This window comes from Convolutriloba macropyga, chromosome 1, assembly GCF_964194025.1.
Source record: "Convolutriloba macropyga chromosome 1, txConMacr16.3, whole genome shotgun sequence".
Taxonomy (NCBI): Eukaryota; Metazoa; Xenacoelomorpha; order Acoela; family Convolutidae; genus Convolutriloba; species Convolutriloba macropyga.
In genome coordinates, this window is record NC_134468.1 from 16,964,025 (window position 1) to 16,984,726 (window position 20,702).

Sequence of the window (20,702 nt, forward strand, 5' to 3'; positions counted from 1 at the left end):
TCTTTCAAAAGCCTGTATAGCATGCTCGATGATTTGGATAGTCTAATCATAACAAAGAGGTCCAGTCACGAAGCAACAGATTGTCCTCTGGAAAAGAAGTATCTTTTAAATGAGCGGAGGTTTCACAGTTAATCAACCCCCAATCAGCAGGGATTAGGGTGTAATGAGTATTCCAATCCTATTTATCGGGGAAAAGAGTGTAAGTGTAATTTTTTAAAAAAATAGATTGTGTTTTCACTCTTTTCTCCACTGTTTTACAATCTTTGCAAAAACTGTAATTTAAGGCGGAATGAAAAAGAAGTACTCTTTTTTCCACCATTAAACTAGTAACCATTTGTGCAGACTTTTGCCCTTGTTTTGTCCTATAAAAGTGTACAAAAGAAAGAAGACTGACGCCAACAATAGGCCAACAAGAACAACTAAGCGACTAATGTATTTTTCTAGACAAGGCTGACAAGGTTGACCACAAATTGGAAATTAGATCACAAGGCTTGTTTTCGTTTCAATTTATTTAAACTCCTTCCGCTGAAAAATGTTAAAAGACGCTTCTTAAGAGTTTATAAAAAATCATTTTTTAAAGAAAGGTTACGTTTCTTTAAGAATAGATTGTTTCACTTATCAGCAGTCAGTCCGGATTGAGTCGCTTAACATTAAAATTGACTTATTTTGTTTTTATTTGTTTGTTTATGTTTTTTTTTTGTTTTCGAGATAGCTTTTTGAGCCGTTTTAAATTAGTTCTCTATTGGGGATTAAAAAAGAAGAAGGTTAAAAAACAGATGGTAATCGAAGATCTTACGGAAATTTTCAACTAGACTTCGAAATTTTTCCATTTGATGATTAAATTCTTCTTTCACCGTTTTTTATCAGTGAAACAAGTGTAAAGAAAAAGAACGCTTCTACTGTTAATCAACTGTTTTAAAACGCTAAAAGAAAGTGAAAATTAAAAATTTGCACTCCTATTTTTCCTCTTTATTGGGGGGGGGGTGGGGGAGAGTGCAATCATGTGAATGTAATTTAAAAATAGAGAACGAAAGAATGGAAAAACGGTTATAATGTAATTTATAAATAAGACTGTAATGAAAATTTTCCGTGTTTTTCGTATGGAAGCAAAACTAATATTTTTTACACCTTTCGTTCTTATTATTTTAAATTTTTCTCTTACAATGAGACTCTTCTAATTGGGAAAAAAAATACATCTGTAGTTTTTTAACATCCTCTAAATTCTTTTCCGCGTTGTTTTTGGGCAATTTTTTAGACCCGAGTAGGCCCTGAGGAGACTGCTTTTTGAAACAATTTGCAAATTTGCTGTTGAAAAAGTTGAAAGCTACGCTAGGGCCAGGTTTTCTGTCGTTGTAGTAAAAAACTGTTGTTTTTCGGGAAATATTCTTTCTTATGAATCATATAAAAAATATAATTTAAAAAAAAAAAAGAATTTATACAATTGTCAGTACTTGTTCAGCGATTAAATTTTTAATCTGAACATCATCAAAAGGCAACCCAAAATTTTCTGATAAATCCCTGCTTGGCCGGGCACGCTTGGCGAACACAGGTTTGTCCTGTTGGAGACAACTTCAGTCTAGATGTTGTGGTCTGACACCATCATAGAGTCTGCAGAAGTTGTCTGGATAAACGGATCAGAGTTCTTTCAAGCGCCTTTGTGGCATGATCATTGATATGAAACTTTCCAAGTGTTTTTGTAGTTTAATCAGAACTAAGGGTCCAGCCTCAAAGAAACTGATTGTGCACCAAAAAAAGAATCAGTTAACCTGGCTGAGGGTTCACACTTAATCCACACCTATTTAGAAGGGAATAGGATGTAGTACGTTTTCGACTCAAATTTATTGTGAAAATGAGTTGCGAAAATTTTAAAATAGGGTGGACTGAGAAAAGGTACTCTTTTTCTACCAGTAAGCTTAGTAACATTTTTTACACTCTTTCTCCCTTGTTTTTTTTTCTATAAGAGTGGACAAAAGACCCCAAATATAGGCCAACAAGAACAACTAGGAGACTAATGTTATTGTAGACAAGGTTGACCAGACTGACCACAAAATTGAAAATAAACCGTAAGGTTTGTTTTCGTTTAAATTTAATTTTGAATTGCTTCCTCTAAAAAGTTATCAGATATTTTTATTTAGTTTTTTAATATTTTTAAAGGTTTCAAGAACAACAACACGCACGTTTCGTTAAGACTAAATTGTTTGACTTATCGACCAGGATTGGGGAGCGAAACATTGAAATTGACCCAGCTTTTTTTTCTTTTGATTTGTTTTGATTTGTTTAAATTTGTTTTCGAGATAGCTTTTTGATTTTTGTCTTGAAACTTTTTCTCAGCTCTTTTCTTCTATAGTAATTCCGCCACTGCCAGTCCAAAGTGGAGGGGGGAGGGGAGGAGGTTAAAAAACAGATCATATATGAAAATCTCATTAAGATGTTTTTTAACTAGACTGAGACTTTTCGAATAGGTGATTAACTGCTTAATTCACCGCTTTTATCAAAGAAAAGGGTGTAACGATAAGAACTTTTTTACTTTTATACCGTTGTTTTTAAAAGGTGAAAGAGTGTGAAATAAATGCACCCCTATTTTCCCCGCTTTATTAGGGTTGGAAGAGAGTAATTACGAGAGTATTATTTAAAAATTGAGAGTGCAAGTTAAAAAATTTATACTGTAATCTATTAATATGATTGTGAGAAAAACCTACCGTGTATTACTAAGTGTGCAAAATAATAATTCTACTCTTAGTTTTTGAAAATTCACGCTTACAATTACACTCTTCCATCCCCAATTGAGCGGAGAAATATGGGTAAAATATTTTTCTTGTTTTTACACTCTTTAAACTCACTTCCCCGTTTTTTGGGGAAAATCTTTGGCCCGGGTAGTGCCTGAGGAGACTGCTTTTTCAGAAACATTGTCAATTGTTTGTTGAAAAATTTTAAAACTACGCTAAAGCCAGGTATTGTTTTGTGTCGTCGGAGTAAAAAACTTTTACGGGAATAACTCTTTCTTATAAATAATATAATAATATAAAGATTATACTTTGTAAAAAAAATTTACAATTGTCAATGCTTCTTCAGCGATTGAATTTGTAGTCTGAACACCACCAAACGGCAACCCAAGTTGGTCTGATAATCCCTCTTTGCGAGATGATTACGCCTAGCACGCTACGCGAACAGAAGTGGGTCTGATTGGAGACAATTTCAATCTAGATGTTCTGTCTGACACCCCAATGCAAAATTCAAGTTTGTCTCAGGAGAGCAGACATTTGTCGTGCGCCTCAAGTCGTGCAGCCATGGTTCCAGAAAAGTGACGGTATATGTGCCATTGGAGTTTGTGGCTTCCTGTTTTCTTAAAACATGCAAAAATCACCAATTCGAAAGTGTCACGTAGGATCCATAATTAATCATTCGTGCTTTTGATGCATTTAGTCGCTCATTTAGTTTCAAACTTTGCCGGTTTGATTAAAAAAACATGAAAGGATGTCACTAAAAATTTCTAGATACGGCACAAGGTTGTTTTTGGGAAACCGTATTACAGATTCAGCATAAGAAATTTTGAGATCCTTATATGTAGGTTTTAGGCGCAGCATCTCTCGCATGTTACATAGGCGTGCAAGACAAAGAGTGAACTCTCTGAGCTTCAGAGATTAAAAATTGAAAGTGGCTGAGATTTTATAGAACCTGAAACTTATCCGCAATTCACTATCTTTTTTGTATAAACTTAATTTTATGGGTCCCTTAGAAGGCATACGTGTTTACTAAATTTGGGTGTAGTAATTTTCTAATTTTTCGGATAGTTCAGTTCTGCTTTTTATGGTTTCAGTTTTGGTGTTTTTTAGGGGTAGTACTTTTCGAATTTTTGAGTGCTTCTTTTTCAATATTTGTTGGCCTAATTAGAAAGTTTCTTTGATCAGTTTGAGCACAGTACTCAAGCAATTGAGCAGGTTACTAAATTATTATTGAACTCAAAGATTTTTGGGCACGTTAAAGTAACTAAGGGCAAGCTCTCATGGAGCTCTATCTAAAAACAGCGCAAAAGAAATTTCTTTGTCAAGTAATTGGCTGAATGGAGAAAATCTTCATTTCAGGTTGAGCAGCATACTCGAACAATTGACCAAATTACTGAATTTTAAATGACCTCGAAATCTTGTGTCACATCAAGACCACTAAGGCCTAGCTCCACAGAAACTTTAGCTAAAAGCAACGCATTAAAGTTTTCTACCCAAGGAAATATCACATAGCAAAGTTATTCTTTGAAGAACAATTAATTAAACTGTTAGCTGAAAACAATACCGCAGGGGCCAAAAAATACAGAACTATTCAGGTGGTCTTCTTGTTTTGGCTTTCTCCAATTCACGGTAGCAGGAAAATTGACCAATGGCTACCGTATTACCATATTTGATCATGTAATGCAGGCTGCTCAACGTCTTACTTTACAAATGTTTTTTTTATACAGGATCATTTTTAAATTACTGCTGACACAACTATACTTGACCGTACAGAAGAAGTTTAGTAGGTGAACATTATGGGCTATGGTCAAAATTATTTTATATTTTTACATCAATTTTTATAAGATATTACCCAGGTTGAGGTCCAGACCAAAATGGTCTCTGATCAGACCATCCCAGACGAAAGTGACCTCTGACCAGACCGACCCAGACTGATTTGTCCTCTGATCAAGCTATAGTGCGCTCGAAGCTCCGTGAGCGCCTAAAGTGCGCTCGAAATCTTCCTCTCATTAGACTATTGTGCGCTCGAATGTCACCCCCTGATCAGACTAGTGTGCACTCGGATACGCCTCTAATCAGACTGAATTGCGCTCGAATGCGCCTCTGATCAGACTGAAGTGCGCTCGAAATTGCCTATGATCAGACTAATGTGCGTTCAAAATTGCCTCTGATCAGACAAAAGTGCGTTCAAAAAAGTCTAATCAGACAATGGATTTGAACATGAAAAAATATCTCAATATTGATATAACATATTCATTTCAAGAAAATTGATGTTTTCAGAAATATATTGAATTAAGGAAAAGCCAACTCTAAAAATATTGCTAATGAAAAAAAAATCCTAAGTGCCGAAAACAAAATATTGTTGAGTATGCCATTAATTCATGTTTTCGTTTGAACTTAGACAGCTTTGCATATTAACGTCTTGATCTACAGTTATTCCAAAGTTTTTCATAAGGGAACCGGCAGATGCTATCAGCTGGACCTCCTGTTTCTGATCAACCCATCAGACTCTCAATGAGTCTCTGATCAGAACGCTGCTTTATTGCTATGACTCTTGGGAGAGTTAATCTCTGTCAGTAAAAAAACTTGAAAAAATGTTCTTCAAATCGACCTCTGATCAGCCTTGTGTGCGCTCAAAACTGCCTCTGGTCAGACCGTCCCAGACCGAAGTGACTTCTGATCAGACAAGTTCCAGACCATTGTCCAGACAAATGTGCGCCCGAAGTCTTCTCCAGACCATGTAATTCGGGCGCACCGAGAACATGTGTGCCCTCGAAGGTGGTCTGATCAGAGGTCACTTCGGTCTGGCCACCTCGCCCTGGTTAATTCTATTCAGATTTTCTCGTTTGAATAAATGCTGCTTAATAATTATAAGTTTGCCATTTTGCCTTAAGCTAATTGTATCGTTCGTTATCTGATAAGTTGGTCGCGCAAAGTGCTGAATAAATTAGTGAGAACTCATATTGGAATTAGACCAATGATTATAGCCCTATCGAAGCTCCTTGCTTAAATTATTTCTCTCAAATATTGAACACACAATCAGCCCAACAATTGCGAGCGCACAGCCGGGTTTACCTACAGCAACTATTGTCTTTCTTATTCTGCTCTTCCCTGTTTATTTGAGCAATTTAATCTATGCCTGGATATTTCATCATATTGATGCGTTGATATTCTTCGTCTGGTTCGTATCTCTTCCGAAATTGTAATAAATTTGTCACGTTTTTTCACCCGACCTTGATCAGCAACAAATTCATTTATTTTCAGAACGCTCCTCAGCAGAAGTTGAGGGTAAAACGCGACAGATCAATACTTTGTTGGCTCAGGGATTTAAATGTCACATTCTATCCAACCTATGAATAGAAAAAGCGGCCTTTAAAGTCATCAACAAGACCAGGGCCAGCAAGGTCCAAGCGATTGACATCTGTTTCACCGACAAATTTATTTTGGTTCGGATATCTCTTAGATAAATTGTTTTGAAGGCTATTTTACGTTCATGACCTAAGTTAAATGCAGCGGTTCACCAGCTGTGATTTTCTGGGAACATTTTGCTATTCAGGACTGTTTTGTCAGGGACTTTTTTGTCTGGGACTGTTTCGTCTGTTCACCTGAGGATCGAGGTTGTGAACTGCAGAATTTTGTTTAAGACATGAACGTAAAATAGCATTCAAAACCATTTATCTGAGAAGAGATATCGGAACCAAAATTCATTGCTGAAAAGGAAGTCAATCGGACTTGGATCTTGTTGACGCTGTTCTTGTTGATGACTTTAAAGACCCCTTTTTCGATTCATAAGTTGGGCAGAGAATGACATTTAGAACCCTGAGCCATTAGAGCAGAAACACTTAAGCTCTGCACGCCTTTTCGACAATCAGTGTATTGTTAACTGCTAGTTGAGAGAAACTTGATTGTACGCAACCATTTCTGTTCGGGAAATAACAAAGCTTCCATCTCTTATTTTGAAGCCAAAAATTGAGCTGAAGAGCGTTCGAATGATGCGAATTTGTCACCGATTAAGATGTGCTGAAAAACCTGACAAATTTACAACTTCCGAAGAGATGCAAATCAAACGAGGAAAATCAACGCATTAATACGATGAGATATATAGTAGCAGATTAATTTGTTCAAATAAACATGGAAGAGCAGAATAAGAAAGACACTAAATGCTGTGGAAAACCCGGCTGTGCGCTCGCAATTGTTGGGCTGGTTGTGTGTTCAATTGCTCTAGTCGGCTTCATGCTTCCTTCATTCGGCAATTTCAGTACATTGGAGTCACCCCTTTACCCTTACAACAATTTAGTACTGAAAATTGGGACCAATATTGTAGATGGGGGTTCTGTTCACTTTTTCAGCGCCTCATTATACCAAGCTATGCTTGCTATGCACATCATATCCTGCATTATCGTTACTGTGTGTTTAGTGTTTTGGTGTGTCTTCATGTGTATAAATGGACCAGCGATTAAATTAGTCAAAATTGTGATTGTGATCTTAAGTATAGTTGGGTTTTTGACATTCGGTATTGCAGCAAGTATTATGACGTATCTCTTCGTGAAACATCAAGTGAAGATGGACGGGTCATTGTACTCAGATGATAATCCGGCAGGCAGCTACAATCACCCACCTCCGAATTGGATTGACGACGATGATGACGATTACGGTGGAAACGGCTTCCGCCCTCCACCTCTTCCAGCTCCTCCGCCTGACCCTTCTGGTCCTCCTTCCCCTCCGTCTCTTCCAGATTGGATCGATAATAACTTTGACGATGATGATGATGATGATGATAATCACTTCCCGAGTATTCCTGATTTCCCTGATATCCCTGATTTTCCTAATTTTCCTGACTTCCCAGATCATTTTCAAAGAAGACGCAGAATTGTCAGCCGACAGATAGCGCGAAATGATTTGGATGAGAAGACAATTAAATTCTTGAATGAAGTTTACCCTGCGTTGATGTGGTGTGGGGTCATTCTGCTCGTCGTTGCCCTTGCGATATCACTAGTTTTGGCCATCTGTGTCAAAGGTCAATCTCGGAAGAGTCGTTCATCTCAAGAACAAAACCAGCAAGTGCCTTACCCGACACAACAACCACATCCTAGCATGCCTCCTCCAGGCCAGGGATACAATTATGGACCAGAGCCAGGGCAGCAAGGGTACTACCCTGCACCTTATCCACAACAACATCAACAATATCCGGGGCAGGAACATCACGCGTATCCGAATCAGTATCCTCAAAACCAGTCCCAAAATGCAAACCCACAAGGAGTGATTCCAGGTCAGTCGCAATCTGAAGAAGAAAGCTCTATTGACCAGACAAGAGCTTCGCAGAACCCAAAGCTGTACAGAGTTCCTTCTAAGTCTGATGAGAAAGAGACCAGAGACGACAAGGAGGCTCGAAAGGAGTCAAGACTTGACACGAAGAGAAATACCCTTGACAGTGGGGGGAGTGGACTTTATGGCCCCGTGACACCACCACCACCTGCAGAGCTGAATGATCCATTGGATGACATAGATCAGAAAAAATCGTGAGATTTTGCTATTTTATGTATTGATAAACAGTCTTCAGCTCAGCATTTAGCGAAACAACACATCTATTTTATTTGGGCATCTTTATTCTGGTCTAATAGTTCTCTTTTATGATTACAGAAAAACTTTCCTTCTCTTCCATGAGAACCCGAGTAGTCACTTTAGAGTTACTTTGATTTTGAAGAATGTTCTATTTGGTCGGTTATCTATTCTCTTAAGATACAAATAATTTGCATATTAAAACATGGCGTGATCGACGTGATCTAAATCAGTACGTAATCGGCAATGTCCGGCTGTGAATATATTCATCCGAGTTATGCAAGAATTATTTTTAACGGAGGAATCTTAAAAACGCTTATCTGTTCCTTTTTAAAATTAAAATTGGGCAATTATTCATCTTTTGATCATAATTTAGGAAAGGTTCAGTAGTGTATACTCAAAAGACAACAAATGATGGTACAACAGAAAAGAGAAAAAGCAGAATGAAAGTGAAACGAAGCACGGTTGATGGAAGGAAAAGCAGCAATGAACATAACACACAGCCAGTTATTGGAAGCGAGCCAGGCTCAGCAAACAAAGAACAGTAGCCACAGGGTATCATCTACAAACCAAGATACACCAAGGTCCAGTTGAAAGTTGCGGCTAAATTTTTTGTTTTTCACTACGTTACCGAAACCAAATATTCTAACTAGTCTGGATTGTGCTTGGGAGTAAAATACCAAAGCCTCTGGGAGTACACGTTACAAGGTTGCAAGTCCGATTATCTTGCATTAGATGGCAAATATTGCAACAACTTTGCGATAAATTAAAAGCGAAGTCCTCCAAACTGTCATAAATAATGGCTTCCTGTTTTCAATAACGAATTTGGGTATTTTGCTGTTCGTTTCATGATACTGTTTGTTTTTTTTTACTTTTGCAATGTTTTTAAAATACTCAAATTGTTATATAGCTTAACAATTTCACTTTTTGTTTACGCATCGTAGAGAAAAAAAGACAACACCATTTTATAACCCGCAGGATGTAGTTTTCATTTTAATTAAAAAATTAGCAGAAACCTGAAAAAAGGTAACTCTAAAATTTTCGATTAAAAATTCAAAAACAGAACGATCGCTCGCACGGTTTGTGTGTTCCCTTTCAGTATTCAACTTCTCGATAAAAATGAATACTAGATCTTGAGGACAACAAAAAAGTGTCGTCCTTTTGCCTGTAAAAGGTGTAAACAAAAAGTGAAAATTTGACAAAAAAGCCAGCTTTCACGACTCATAATTAACAAATTGCACTAAATGACTGAAAATGTATCAAAAAGAATTCTGTGTAATTGAAGTCTTTATGTGTTTAAGAGCTCTCAAAACATCAAAAGTCAACTCCGAAAATATTGATATAAAAACGGAAAAATGTTTCCTACCCTCTATTCTATAGTTGTTCTTACAAAAAAAGTTTAAAAATAACAAACAGAAATATGAAATGAACACCAAAATTACCAATTAATTAGTGTTAAAATGAAGGAAATCTTTTTTTATCTCTTTTTTTTGTATTCATTATGATATCACAGCAGGTATTTCAAACTTATTTTCTCTAGTAGATCAAAAATACATGTGAAATTCAATGTTGGAGATTTTATAAATTATGAGGTTGAAATTTTTTTGACTTGTTCATAATTTTTTTCACTTCTATTTTAACACGTCTGGGTATTTTTTTAAAAGAAAATGAATGGGCCGATTTTGCTTATAAAACATTAAGAACAAAAAAAATAATACGAAAAAACTCAGAAAATCAGTTTGATTTCAATTTCAATTTCATGAATAACGATTCAAATGAATCAAGAAGTCCACTCCTAGCTTTGTTTGTTTTTCAAGGAAAACAGTCAAGACAAAATTGTTTTTGTGTGCCTGTGAGTCTTTGTATGTGCGTGCGTCCTATGTGGGTGTTTGTATGGGGCAACTATTTTCTGTGTGACTGGCATGTGTAGGAGAGAGAGAGAGAGAGAGAGAGAGAGAGAGAGAGAGAGAGCGAGAGACCGATTAGTGTCATAGAAATGGTTCCTTAAAATGTTAGACACAAATAGAGGCAAAGAGCAAAAACTGGCTGTAAAAATTGAAAATAACTTAAAATTTGCTACAAACTGCAGATTTAAATATGTCCCATGCCACAGGTGTGCATTTGGAAACCTTGCTGATATTATGTCTGCAATTTTTTGAAACATCAAAAATGACAAAAGGTTCGAAAACCTTCAAAATTTTGTTCAAAATTTGATTATCAATATTTTAATTACCGATAAATTATCCTAAAAATGTGTATACCTAGTTTTCTATAGGAAATCGCCAAGCGTAATTAATCGGTGACGAATTTTGAGCCATGATTAGATGCCAAAAAAGAAGATTTTATAATTTTTTGTGTTTGAGGTTTGCATTTATGCTAAACATTAATGCTTTTGGGTCTTGCATTTATGGAGTGTGTGCGCTTGTCTAGAAGTTTTCATGTTTGCAGCACGTGTGTTTGTGAGAAGGAGAAGAGGCTTTAGTGTGCGAGAAACAGTTCTTTCAAATGTTATACACAATTAGAGGCAGAGTGCAAAAATTGTCGGAAAGAAAGAAAGAAAGACCAAAAAACTTTATATTTGTAAAAAGTTCTGGCTTCAAAGCTTTCCAAAACCTCAAACTCTGTTTTAAAATCTCTTTGATAACGTTTCTGCAAGATTTTAAAATTTTAATTCCACGGCTGCGCTCATGAAATATAAAAATTCCAGAAAAAATTCTAATATCTTTAAAAAGTTACGTTTCAAAAGTTTAGTGTCGAAGTTACAGTTACCGATACAATTGCCTCAAAAAGTCCCTATGTTGTTTTTAAAAAAACAAAGAAGACCTAAGTAAACACTGACGAACCTTCAATAGTGACCAATTGACAAAATCAATGTTAAAAGAAAAATGTTTCTTTTGGTGATGGGCTTTGTATTTGTGTGTTCGTTTTTGTTTGTGTAATGTGTGTTTTGTTTGTTATTGTATCGCTTTTCTTTGTCTTTCAGATTGTACTAAACTTATATTATTACTAAAATTTGTTCTGTGGAAAGACGGCAAAATTTTTTTTGGTTCGAACAGTTCAAGTAGTTTTCTCCAAAGCATATAAATTGCTTTCGGATACTCCCAACGGTTTCCTTGGCGCAATTTAAAAAGTAGTTTTTGCGACTTCAAGAGGTATGTTGGAGCATTCTGTGCTACCCACAGACTCGTGCGAGCCGCCTTGTTTTTTTTCTGTCTGAGACCTCGACTCGTTCTCGGGGGGTGGGGATTGTAAATTGAGGTGAAACTACTCGGGACAGGGGGCAAAATCGGACAGTGGAGCCCATGGATGGGACTAGCGTTTCTGATCTTTTACGTTTGTGCCCCCCAGCTTAGTGGGTGCATTTTATTTGCACCCCCTAACGCACGTGCCATATTTTAACATAATGATTTACAATGTAGTGGCACGTGCTCTGTAACTGGGGGGTGAATAACGTACTGCGGGGGGGGGGGGGGGGGGTGCATAACGTTCTGGGGGGGGGGGGGGGCACAAACGGAAAAAATCCAGCGTTTCTTTCCATGCTCACGTATTCTGTATTCTGCTATACTTTATTAACATTTATAATGGTCTTACTATCGAGAACTTGAGCACATTTTAGTATCGGGTAAGGTATCAATTTGTTCTTAAATACCAAATACGTGTAGCTCGAAAAGTTGTTGATGAAATATCTCGCTAGCGTCCGATGAATACTTCAAACAACTCTTGCAGTTTTCCGCCATATTTTGTCGCCTCGGTTGCTGCATGAGCAATAACAGAAAAAGTAGTCTAATCGGCTACATAGTGGCGTAAAATATGCAATTTTTTAATCGGAAAATTATCACACGGTTGTTGTCGCCCTCTGGGAGTTAATCAACAACTCGGCTTCGTCTCGGTAACAATCTTGTGGTGCTATAAATGAAAAGCTGTGGATGGTTGAAACTTGACGCTTTGAAGTCGTTCTAAAGTCATGTTACCATGCCAAGTTGTCCCGAATGCACTAAAGGACATGTGTTTTGTATTGTCGCTATTATATTCTCAGTTGCAACTCTCATTCTCGCCCTCTCAGCTTTCGGATCTTATGGAGAAGTTTACGTGTACTCAGCCGACATACAACACTTGGATTCCTACGGATCCATGTCAAAAGCATCAATGGCTTTCCATATAATAGGTTGTATTTTGACAGTTTTGGGTTTGATCGTGATTTTGGGTTTGGCGTGTGGGAAACACTATCAGAAACAATTATGTCCGAACAAAGCTAACCTGATTGTTAGTTTCATAACTGAGCTATGTTGGTTGACGGCTGCTGTTCTAATCTTATCATTGGTTTGCGAATTAGATGATCAATTTTATATAAGTATAGTTTACCCTGGGCTGTTATGGGCAGCCTTTGTACTTCATAGTGTATCATTTGGTCTTTGCTTGACCCTGTTCTTCTGCGCAATAAAGAGCAAAGAAACTTGCGTATGTTGCCGAAAAGACGAGCCAATTACTAGAAGCGAATGGTCTCAAGAGAAAATTGACGCACCAATTCAGTTGCAAATTGCAGAGAGCAAGCTATCGAGTCAAAGTCGAAGTTTTGATCAAAATGGTGATGCCAGCAATATTTCAATCGGAAAAAATGAAAACTTGAATAACGAAGTTGTAAATACAAGAAATCATGGATCAGACAGTAATAGTGAAAGCAGTATTGTACAATCTACAGCGAGCAGTCAAAAATGAACGTAATCTGAAACCGATAAAAGAAAAATTCAAGAACAATTTGTTTTTATAGCTACGCCGAACTTGTAAGCTGAGAGCAGTTACATTGCGGTGTCACTCAAAAAAGTATTGATTTCCTGCCCTTTGTTTTTTTTCTTTCAGGACAATATTGATCACGTGGCATTTCGACGTGAAAAGCAAATCTAGAAAAAAGCCGCGTATTTGGTGAACTAATTTTTAGCTAAATGAGAAAAGATGTCTCTCTGTTAATGCACTCCGTTGAGTTTTTGGCCTGGACAGTTTTTTCTACACGTTTTGCTACACATCTTCAACAAAATTTAGCCATTTTCTCGCCTATTTTTGCTTCAATTTTATTCTTCAATATTTCGTTTTAAGAAATTGTTGTTTGTGAGCAGGTGCGCATAATAAATCAGCACTCATCTTTCGAAGTTAAATTTTCTTAACACAGGCGTTGTTCAACAATTAAATAATATTATAGAAAAAGATGTTGAGACTTGCGAGTTTACTTTTTGAAATCTTGCAATGAAATCTAAGTTTTCGAGTTTGTCAGGAGTTTTGTTATATATTGAAAGAGTAGAGGCTGTTAATTAAAATTAGCCTGATTTAGAGTTTCCCGTTTAATTGGTAGTAAAATAGAGCATGCGAGATGGCAACTTTGAACAATTTCTTGAGAGTTTTGTCGCGGTCTCTGTTTAATTAATTTTTCATCACAGCAGTTTCTTTGAGACGCTCTTGAGAAATCAAGGTAACCAGATTAATAAGCTTAACGTATTTGCTGCTCTGTTTGTTGCACAGTGTTTTGTCCGTTCCGGCATGAAGTTTAGTGTGTTTCATTTAAATTTTTCGTTTATATTCAGAGGTTTTGTATTCAGATAATACATCATCAAAAATTTCTGCTGTTTAGTTTTGTAGATGTTTTAATGCATTTATTAATTTTGAATGTGACTTTAACTGAAGTTGTTCTTCATTTTTTCTTTTTCATTTTATTGCCTCCAAAAAGTTTGTAAGAAAAATTGAGCTCTGATACGGGATTGGTGTTTTCTATGCACCATTTTGGCCATTTTTAAACAAAGTACCATCTTCAAATGATTTTAAACTTAAAATACTTAAGATTTTAAACTTTTTGATAAACTTAAGAAAATCATTTTAAAAAAATTATTAATTTTTTAAAAAACCACATGGTCAGCGAGTTATTCGACAAACAGAAATGTTCTGAGCGATTTGTGTCTAACGAGTGTCGTGTTTTCTTCACCCCTTTTCTTTGAATCCCCTTAACCCCGATTTTTTAACCAATTTAACATCGCAATAAATTAATGCCTGCATTGGTTCTCCCCAATTTTATTATTCTCATAAGTAAGGATAAAAAAGACTAAATGATTTGTAATGATTCCATTTAACAGAGAAAAAACCGAGGTTACATGAATGAAGGTTTGATACATCATTATACCTCAATCATTTCACCTCAATTTCGATGTGCGAAATGTTGGCTAATAACTTTCAATAGAAAAAAGATATGTTTTGTTAATAAAAGACAAATTATAGCAATTAGCAAATTATTTATTCAATCTAGTCCCTATTTTTACGAGTAAAAGCAATTGAGAAGTGAATCCCACTCTGGAACAATTCCTGTTCTCTTAAATCTTGAAATCACCATATCCGCCGACATTGAGCTTACAATCTCGTCCCAAAATGTATTGGTAGCAGAAGGCCAAGAGTTTTATTTTGAACGAGTAAACCTGGAATTGCTCCAAACAACAAAGCTATAGATTTCGCGTTTTCAAATTTACACAAGATGGACAACTTATTAGCGCCAAAGGGGAACACAAACACAGTGTTTCCATTAGAAAGCGGGCCTTCAAAATTTAGCTTGATCGATCTTTGATGTTTTGCTACAATTCGAACCCAATTTGATGCTCGACTGTAATTTGACCAAAATTCATGCTCTGAGGAAAAATTGTTTCATGGGTCTTGTTTTGGCATTCAAAAAATCTAGTTGGGTTATCTGACAATAGATGAAAACTGGGCTATCCTAAGTTTTGGGTCTCTCTTCCAAGAAAGAAGAATACACCCAAGACCTGTTAAACTCTGGGCAGAAAAGACTCAGGACTTGAGATTTCTCTTGGAAGATAGGATCCAAGACTTGATTATTTCTGGACAGAGGGTTAGAAGGTGGTTTTTCGAGCTTCAGGAGCACTTTTAACAAATGCATCAGTTAGGATCATGAAAGCCATCAGAAGTAAGTTAGTGGCTTTTGGTAAGGTGTAAAAATGCGTAAAAGTTTAGTTGACGAAAATTGACACTCAATTTTGATATCTCTTGTTCTCTTACGAGGATATATGATAAATCTAAGAACGTTTAGAGCAGAAACCAATTATTAGTCTTGGCAGAGAAACATAAGATGTGGATTTTCTCTGCCCAGAGAGGCCCCCGGTCTTGGGAGTCAAATCCAAATATTGCCATGGCATATGATTTTGTGACAGAAACCTTATAACCGGGTGCAAAAATTGTCAAAGCGTTGCCCTTTTTAACTGACAAATCCTATTTTCATGATGGCAAGCTTAAATCTGCTCAGAGAAACCAAGTCTTGTGCTCTGCTCTGCCATCTCTCTGCCAAGACTTGGCATCTGGAAGATAAAAATCTCTGAATCATGCCTGATAGGCTCTGGGGTTTAGTACGGAAACCAATGACACCATTGCAGAAGTAGAATGAGACAGAGTAAAAAAAGTGACCACAAAACAAACACAAATTCCAATAAAAAGCCATCCAATCTTATTCCACCCGTCACGAAAACAAATAATTAGTATATTAAAACTTTGCTCTAGCTTGAAAGCAATGAATGTACTGTAAATAAAGAAGGCGGAATGTCTCCTGAAGTAGTATTCTTTGCAAATCTGGCGATAAACTGGAAGACAAAAACTAAACTTAAACATAATTTAAGAAGCAGCATAAAACTGAGCTATCTTAAATCTTGCTCAATATCTTTTGCAGTCGTATAACCAATTAAATTGAATTGCCTATGTTTGCTAGGAAACTATTGCTGCTCACATTTTTGCGTTATGACACTAAAGACTGCTCTTGAGAAAAATCTTGTGATTGCTAGGCAGTATGAGCTGGTGAAACATTATAAACTTGCGGTTATACGGAAAAATTCACTTCTGATTGCAATGTTCCAGTGAATAAATGAATATTTTATTGGAAAACCTGCGGTTTTCAACAATTTTTGTTTTCCAATGTTCAATGTTAAAGGACTTGAATGAAGAGCTCTTCGGTTTCCGCAGAAAGAATCTTCGGTTTCCAAGAAATTAAATGTAACTTTAACGCCGTTGAGCTCATAGTAGCTGCTACAAGCCTAGTGATATTAATGAACAAACAGAAAAAATAAACTCTTGCTTGATAGCAATGATAAGAAGGCAGCTGAACTAAACACTTTTCTTTTTTCGAAGAAGTGCCGATAAACTCAAACAGAAAAACTAACCATGCTATAATCTTAAAATAAAAGAAACAATGTAAACCATGTTTTCTTAAATCTTCTGCAATGTCTTTTAAAGTGAGACATAATCTTTTTTATTTTGTTGTTTATTCCTGCGCATTGTGACACCGTAGATTGCACATGAAAAAAAATGTATGATTGCGAAGCTAAGTTGAAACATCCAGAAACTTAGAAGTTTTATTAAAGTTTCAAAGAACGAAAGAAGAACTTACCTGACGAACTTTATTGCTGTGTCGATAAATAATGGCTACTAAACTAAACTCAATTCTAATTTTGTTTTGGCGCTATCATTATCTTGTTGACCTATCAATCATATGTCAGAAGTAAATTCTCCCACCAACAGAAACCTGATTCTAACATCCACCGACCTCCAACTAATGAACTCGATTGTACCCAAGCCATATATGATTCTCATGAAATGTTGATGAAAATAGAATATCACCTCCGGGATTCGGAGTTAAGATCTATTCACATGCCAATCATGTAAAATATTTTTAGCTAATCTAAATTTTCTCTGTATATTTTCGCATAGATAACCACTATAAATACAAGCTAATTTTTGTATATTTTCAGTTCAAAATTTAATTTAAAATTGAACTTATTGAATTCTTTGACCCGTGTTATCGACCACGACAATGGTGTCCGGACCAGCTACATACAGACAAATTTTGGATCTACAGAATGCAGAATCAGCTACTGCGTGGATTATGTCTTTTGTGGCGAAATGTCGCGCAGAGAAGAAAGAGTACAAGGTCAACACCGATGGTACTGTACAGGACCTACAGGTAATCAATCTCTTTCTTAGTATGTGCGGGCAAGATGCAATTATTAAACTTAGGAGCTTAATGAGTCCTAGGAATTTAATAGACACTCCGTATAAAGACATCAGATTGGCGATTCAAAACTATATTTCTCCTAAAGAGAGAGTAGTCACGGCAGAAAGGGCTAAATTTCTGTCCGTTATACAAGGTGTAGGGGAGTCAGACGACGACTTCCTAGCACGTCTTAGAGAAGAAGCACTTCATTGTGACTTCGAAAAATTGAAAACAGCGGCCAACCCCGAAGAGGAGTTGGTAAAAATAAAGTTTATCTCAGGTTTGAGGGACCCTGAAGCAAAACTTAGACTACTAGACGGTATTAAAGCAAAACCAGCAATGTCGGCTACTGAAATGACCGAGAGTTTACAGTTCAGAAGTCAAGCAATGGCTTTTGCAAGTTCTTCATCAGGTAATAAGCCCTTTACGGTGAAAGAAGAAGTTGGGTTCAACTTCAAAAAGACCTTTCAAAAACCAATTTAAAAAATTACGGCTAATAGAAACAGCAACATGTGCACTAGGTGTGGAGATAAGCCACACTCTAGTAGACTTTGTCCAGCGCTAACTAAGAAATGCAACACCTGAGAAAAGGTGGGACACTTCTCAAAAATGTGTAGAAGCAAACCCCAACCAAATTCAGGTAACTACAATAAACAGAATAACTTTTGCGAAGAAGAAAATGTTTCTTCAGAGCAAGCATCTCCAGCATCGGAGATGGGAATGTTTTATACTAAAGAACAAATCTTTAGCATGTCTGTGACATGGGAATACATCTCAATAAATAACTGCAAAGTAAAAATGCAGGTACACACAGGTGCAGATAGCACAGTGATATCATCAAAAATATGGACTGAGCTTGGTAAACCTCAGTTGGATGGTAAGATCACTTACTTGTGACGTTGAGTGGAACCGAAGCAGGCTCACTCAAAAACAACTTGCAGTTGTGCAGTCTGATAAAGAATTTGGACTACTTGGTAGAGACCTTCCACCCAAGCACGGAGTGAACAACATAACAGCCGAGCACCTACCTGCTGTGAAGGGTTACAAAGCTCATGTGAAGTTGATATCAGGAACACAGCCAATGTTCTGCAAAGCCAAAAAAATACCTCTACATCTTCAAGACAAGGTCACAGAGAAGCTGGAACAAATGGTCAGACAAGGCATCTTTGAACCGGTACAGCCAGGAGGAGTCACTAATGCATCTCCGGTGGTGTGGCAGAGAAAGAAGAGTGGAGAACTGAGACTTTGCGTGGACTTGAAAGTGCACATCAATCGAAAGGTCATGGATGAGGACTACCCAATACCAGACATGGAGACGATCTTCCATAACCTACATGGGGCCTCATACTTTGGCAAAATTGACCTCTCAGATGCCTACTATCAAATTGAACTTGACGAAGAAGCAAAAGATATATGCACAATCAACACATCTCAGGGACTGTTCAAGATGTGCCGACTACCTCAGGGATTGAAAAACTCTTCTTCAATCTTCCAGAATTGCATAGAATCAACACTCAAAGGAATCAATGGTGTTGTGATCTTTCAAGACGATGTATTGGTGTATGGAACTACCAAGGAGCAGTTCGACAAGAGAATGCTTGCAGTCAAGAGTCGACTATGTGAGAAAAACTTTACTATTAATGAGAAAAAAACTAACTCAAAACCAGTCGATAGCGTTAGCTTTTTGGAATACTCCATTTCAAAGGAGGGAATAGCACCAGATCCCAAACATGTTGAAAAAATAAAAAATGCAAAAACACCAACTAACAATAAACAACTCGAATCGTTTGTTGGGCTAGCTACTTTTTACGGAAGAATGATTCCTGACTTTGCAACAAAAATGCTACCCTTAAATAACATGAGAAATAGCCATTTCTCATGGGGCAAAATGCAACAAAAAGCCTTTGAAGACATAAAAAATGAATTATGTGCTAGCCCACTAGTACAGCCATATAGTATACAAAAAGAAGCAACAGTTACTACTGACGCCTCTGAAAAAGTTATTGGCGGGGTTCTTTCGCAAGAAGGACATCCAGTCATATATGTATCGAGAAAATTGACTCCAGCGGAGCAAAACTACTCGAACATAGAGCGGGAAGCACTGGCAATTGTCTTTGTGGTCACAAGATTGAAGCAATTCCTTCTTGGAAGGCGATTTACCCTACAGACTGACCACAAACCACTCAAATATCTCTTTGCACCAGACGAGGAGATCCCGAAGACAGCATCAGCGAGAATCACAAGATGGGAAATAGCTCTAATGGGCTTCGACTATGAGTTGAAGTACACACCAGGGGAACAGATACCCCATGCAGATGCTTTGAGCAGAATGAAATTTGACGAAGACGAATCCGACATCGATCGCGTGTGCTTCGCAATCAATAACATCTACTTCGCTCAGAGTGATTTGGTGACCCAAGCAGAAATCAAAACTGAACTTGGAACAAACAGACTCTTCCAGGACATAATGAAACGAATCAAAAGCGGCGATTGGAAACAATGTTCAGAAGCGGAAAAAGGATTCGAACAACAGAAAGATGCACTTACTTTACACAATGGAATCATATTCAGAGGTGTTGTTCCTTTCATTCCACCCAAACTACGACACTTGTTTTTGGCAAAAGCGCATGAGACACATCCCGGAAAAAATGCAACTGAGGCATCAGTCAGAATGATAGCTTGGTGGCCTGGCATTACCCAAGACGTTCAACACTTTGTTAGTAAATGTAAGAATTGTCAATTGAACAGGCCTAGCCTGGTAAACAGTCTCTACGTGGCCAGAAGCCGACGTTTGGGAACGGCTCCACATGGACTGGGATTATGTTAAGGACCAAGGCAATATATTAGTAATTGTTGACGCGGGTTCTGGTTGGATAGAAGCCTTCCCCGCGGGAAATAGAACATCAGAAACAGTTAAAATATATCTTAGTCAAATCTTTGCAAGATTCGGAATACCAAAAACTTTAGTTTCTGATAATGGTCCTGAATTTGTAAGTGGTGACCTTAAACAGTGGTGTGAATCACTGGGAATTAAGAAAATAGAATCACCCGTCTATCATCCAAGAGCTAATGGACTAGCTGAAAGAGCAGTTCAGACAGTGAAGCGGGCACTTCAAGCGTGGAATCCCAACCTTAATGTGTCATTTGGAGCATTCCTGCAAAGGGCACTGATGACACATCGCAACACTTCAAAGACGAGGAGCAAAACTGCAGTTGAACTCTTGTTGGGACGCAGAGTGGGACTACCCGCAATAGCAGATTTCGACTTGTGCGAACCCATGCTATTCAAGGCCAGCGAAAACACAAAGACAGTTCCTGCTACCTTCATCATCAGGAAGGGCTTGAACACATCTTTCATACAGCCCGAAAACTCAGCACGGACTATTCTAGTGAGCGAC

The 20,702-nt window shown here is 37.3% G+C and overlaps 1 protein-coding gene across 1 annotated transcript; it reads left to right on the forward strand.

Annotated features, from left to right (window-relative positions):
- The first annotated feature begins 6,573 nt into the window (after positions 1-6,573).
- On the forward strand, positions 6,574-8,875 carry LOC142346077 (uncharacterized). The gene is made up of 2 exons (XM_075398579.1): positions 6,574-8,242; positions 8,659-8,875. Exons 1-2 carry the CDS (start codon positions 6,855-6,857, stop codon positions 8,828-8,830), a joined length of 1,560 nt encoding a protein of 519 aa, XP_075254694.1. The 5' UTR covers positions 6,574-6,854; the 3' UTR covers positions 8,831-8,875.
- The last annotated feature ends 11,827 nt before the right edge of the window (positions 8,876-20,702 follow it).

Bases quoted from the DNA above. Each gene is read 5' to 3' on its own strand.
- LOC142346077 (XM_075398579.1), top strand. From the start codon at position 6,855: ATGGAAGAGCAGAATAAGAAAGACACTAAATGCTGTGGAAAACCCGGC. The intron at 8,243-8,658 runs GTGAGATTTTGC...ATCATAATTTAG, and splicing joins GACATAGATCAGAAAAAATC to GAAAGGTTCAGTAGTGTATA.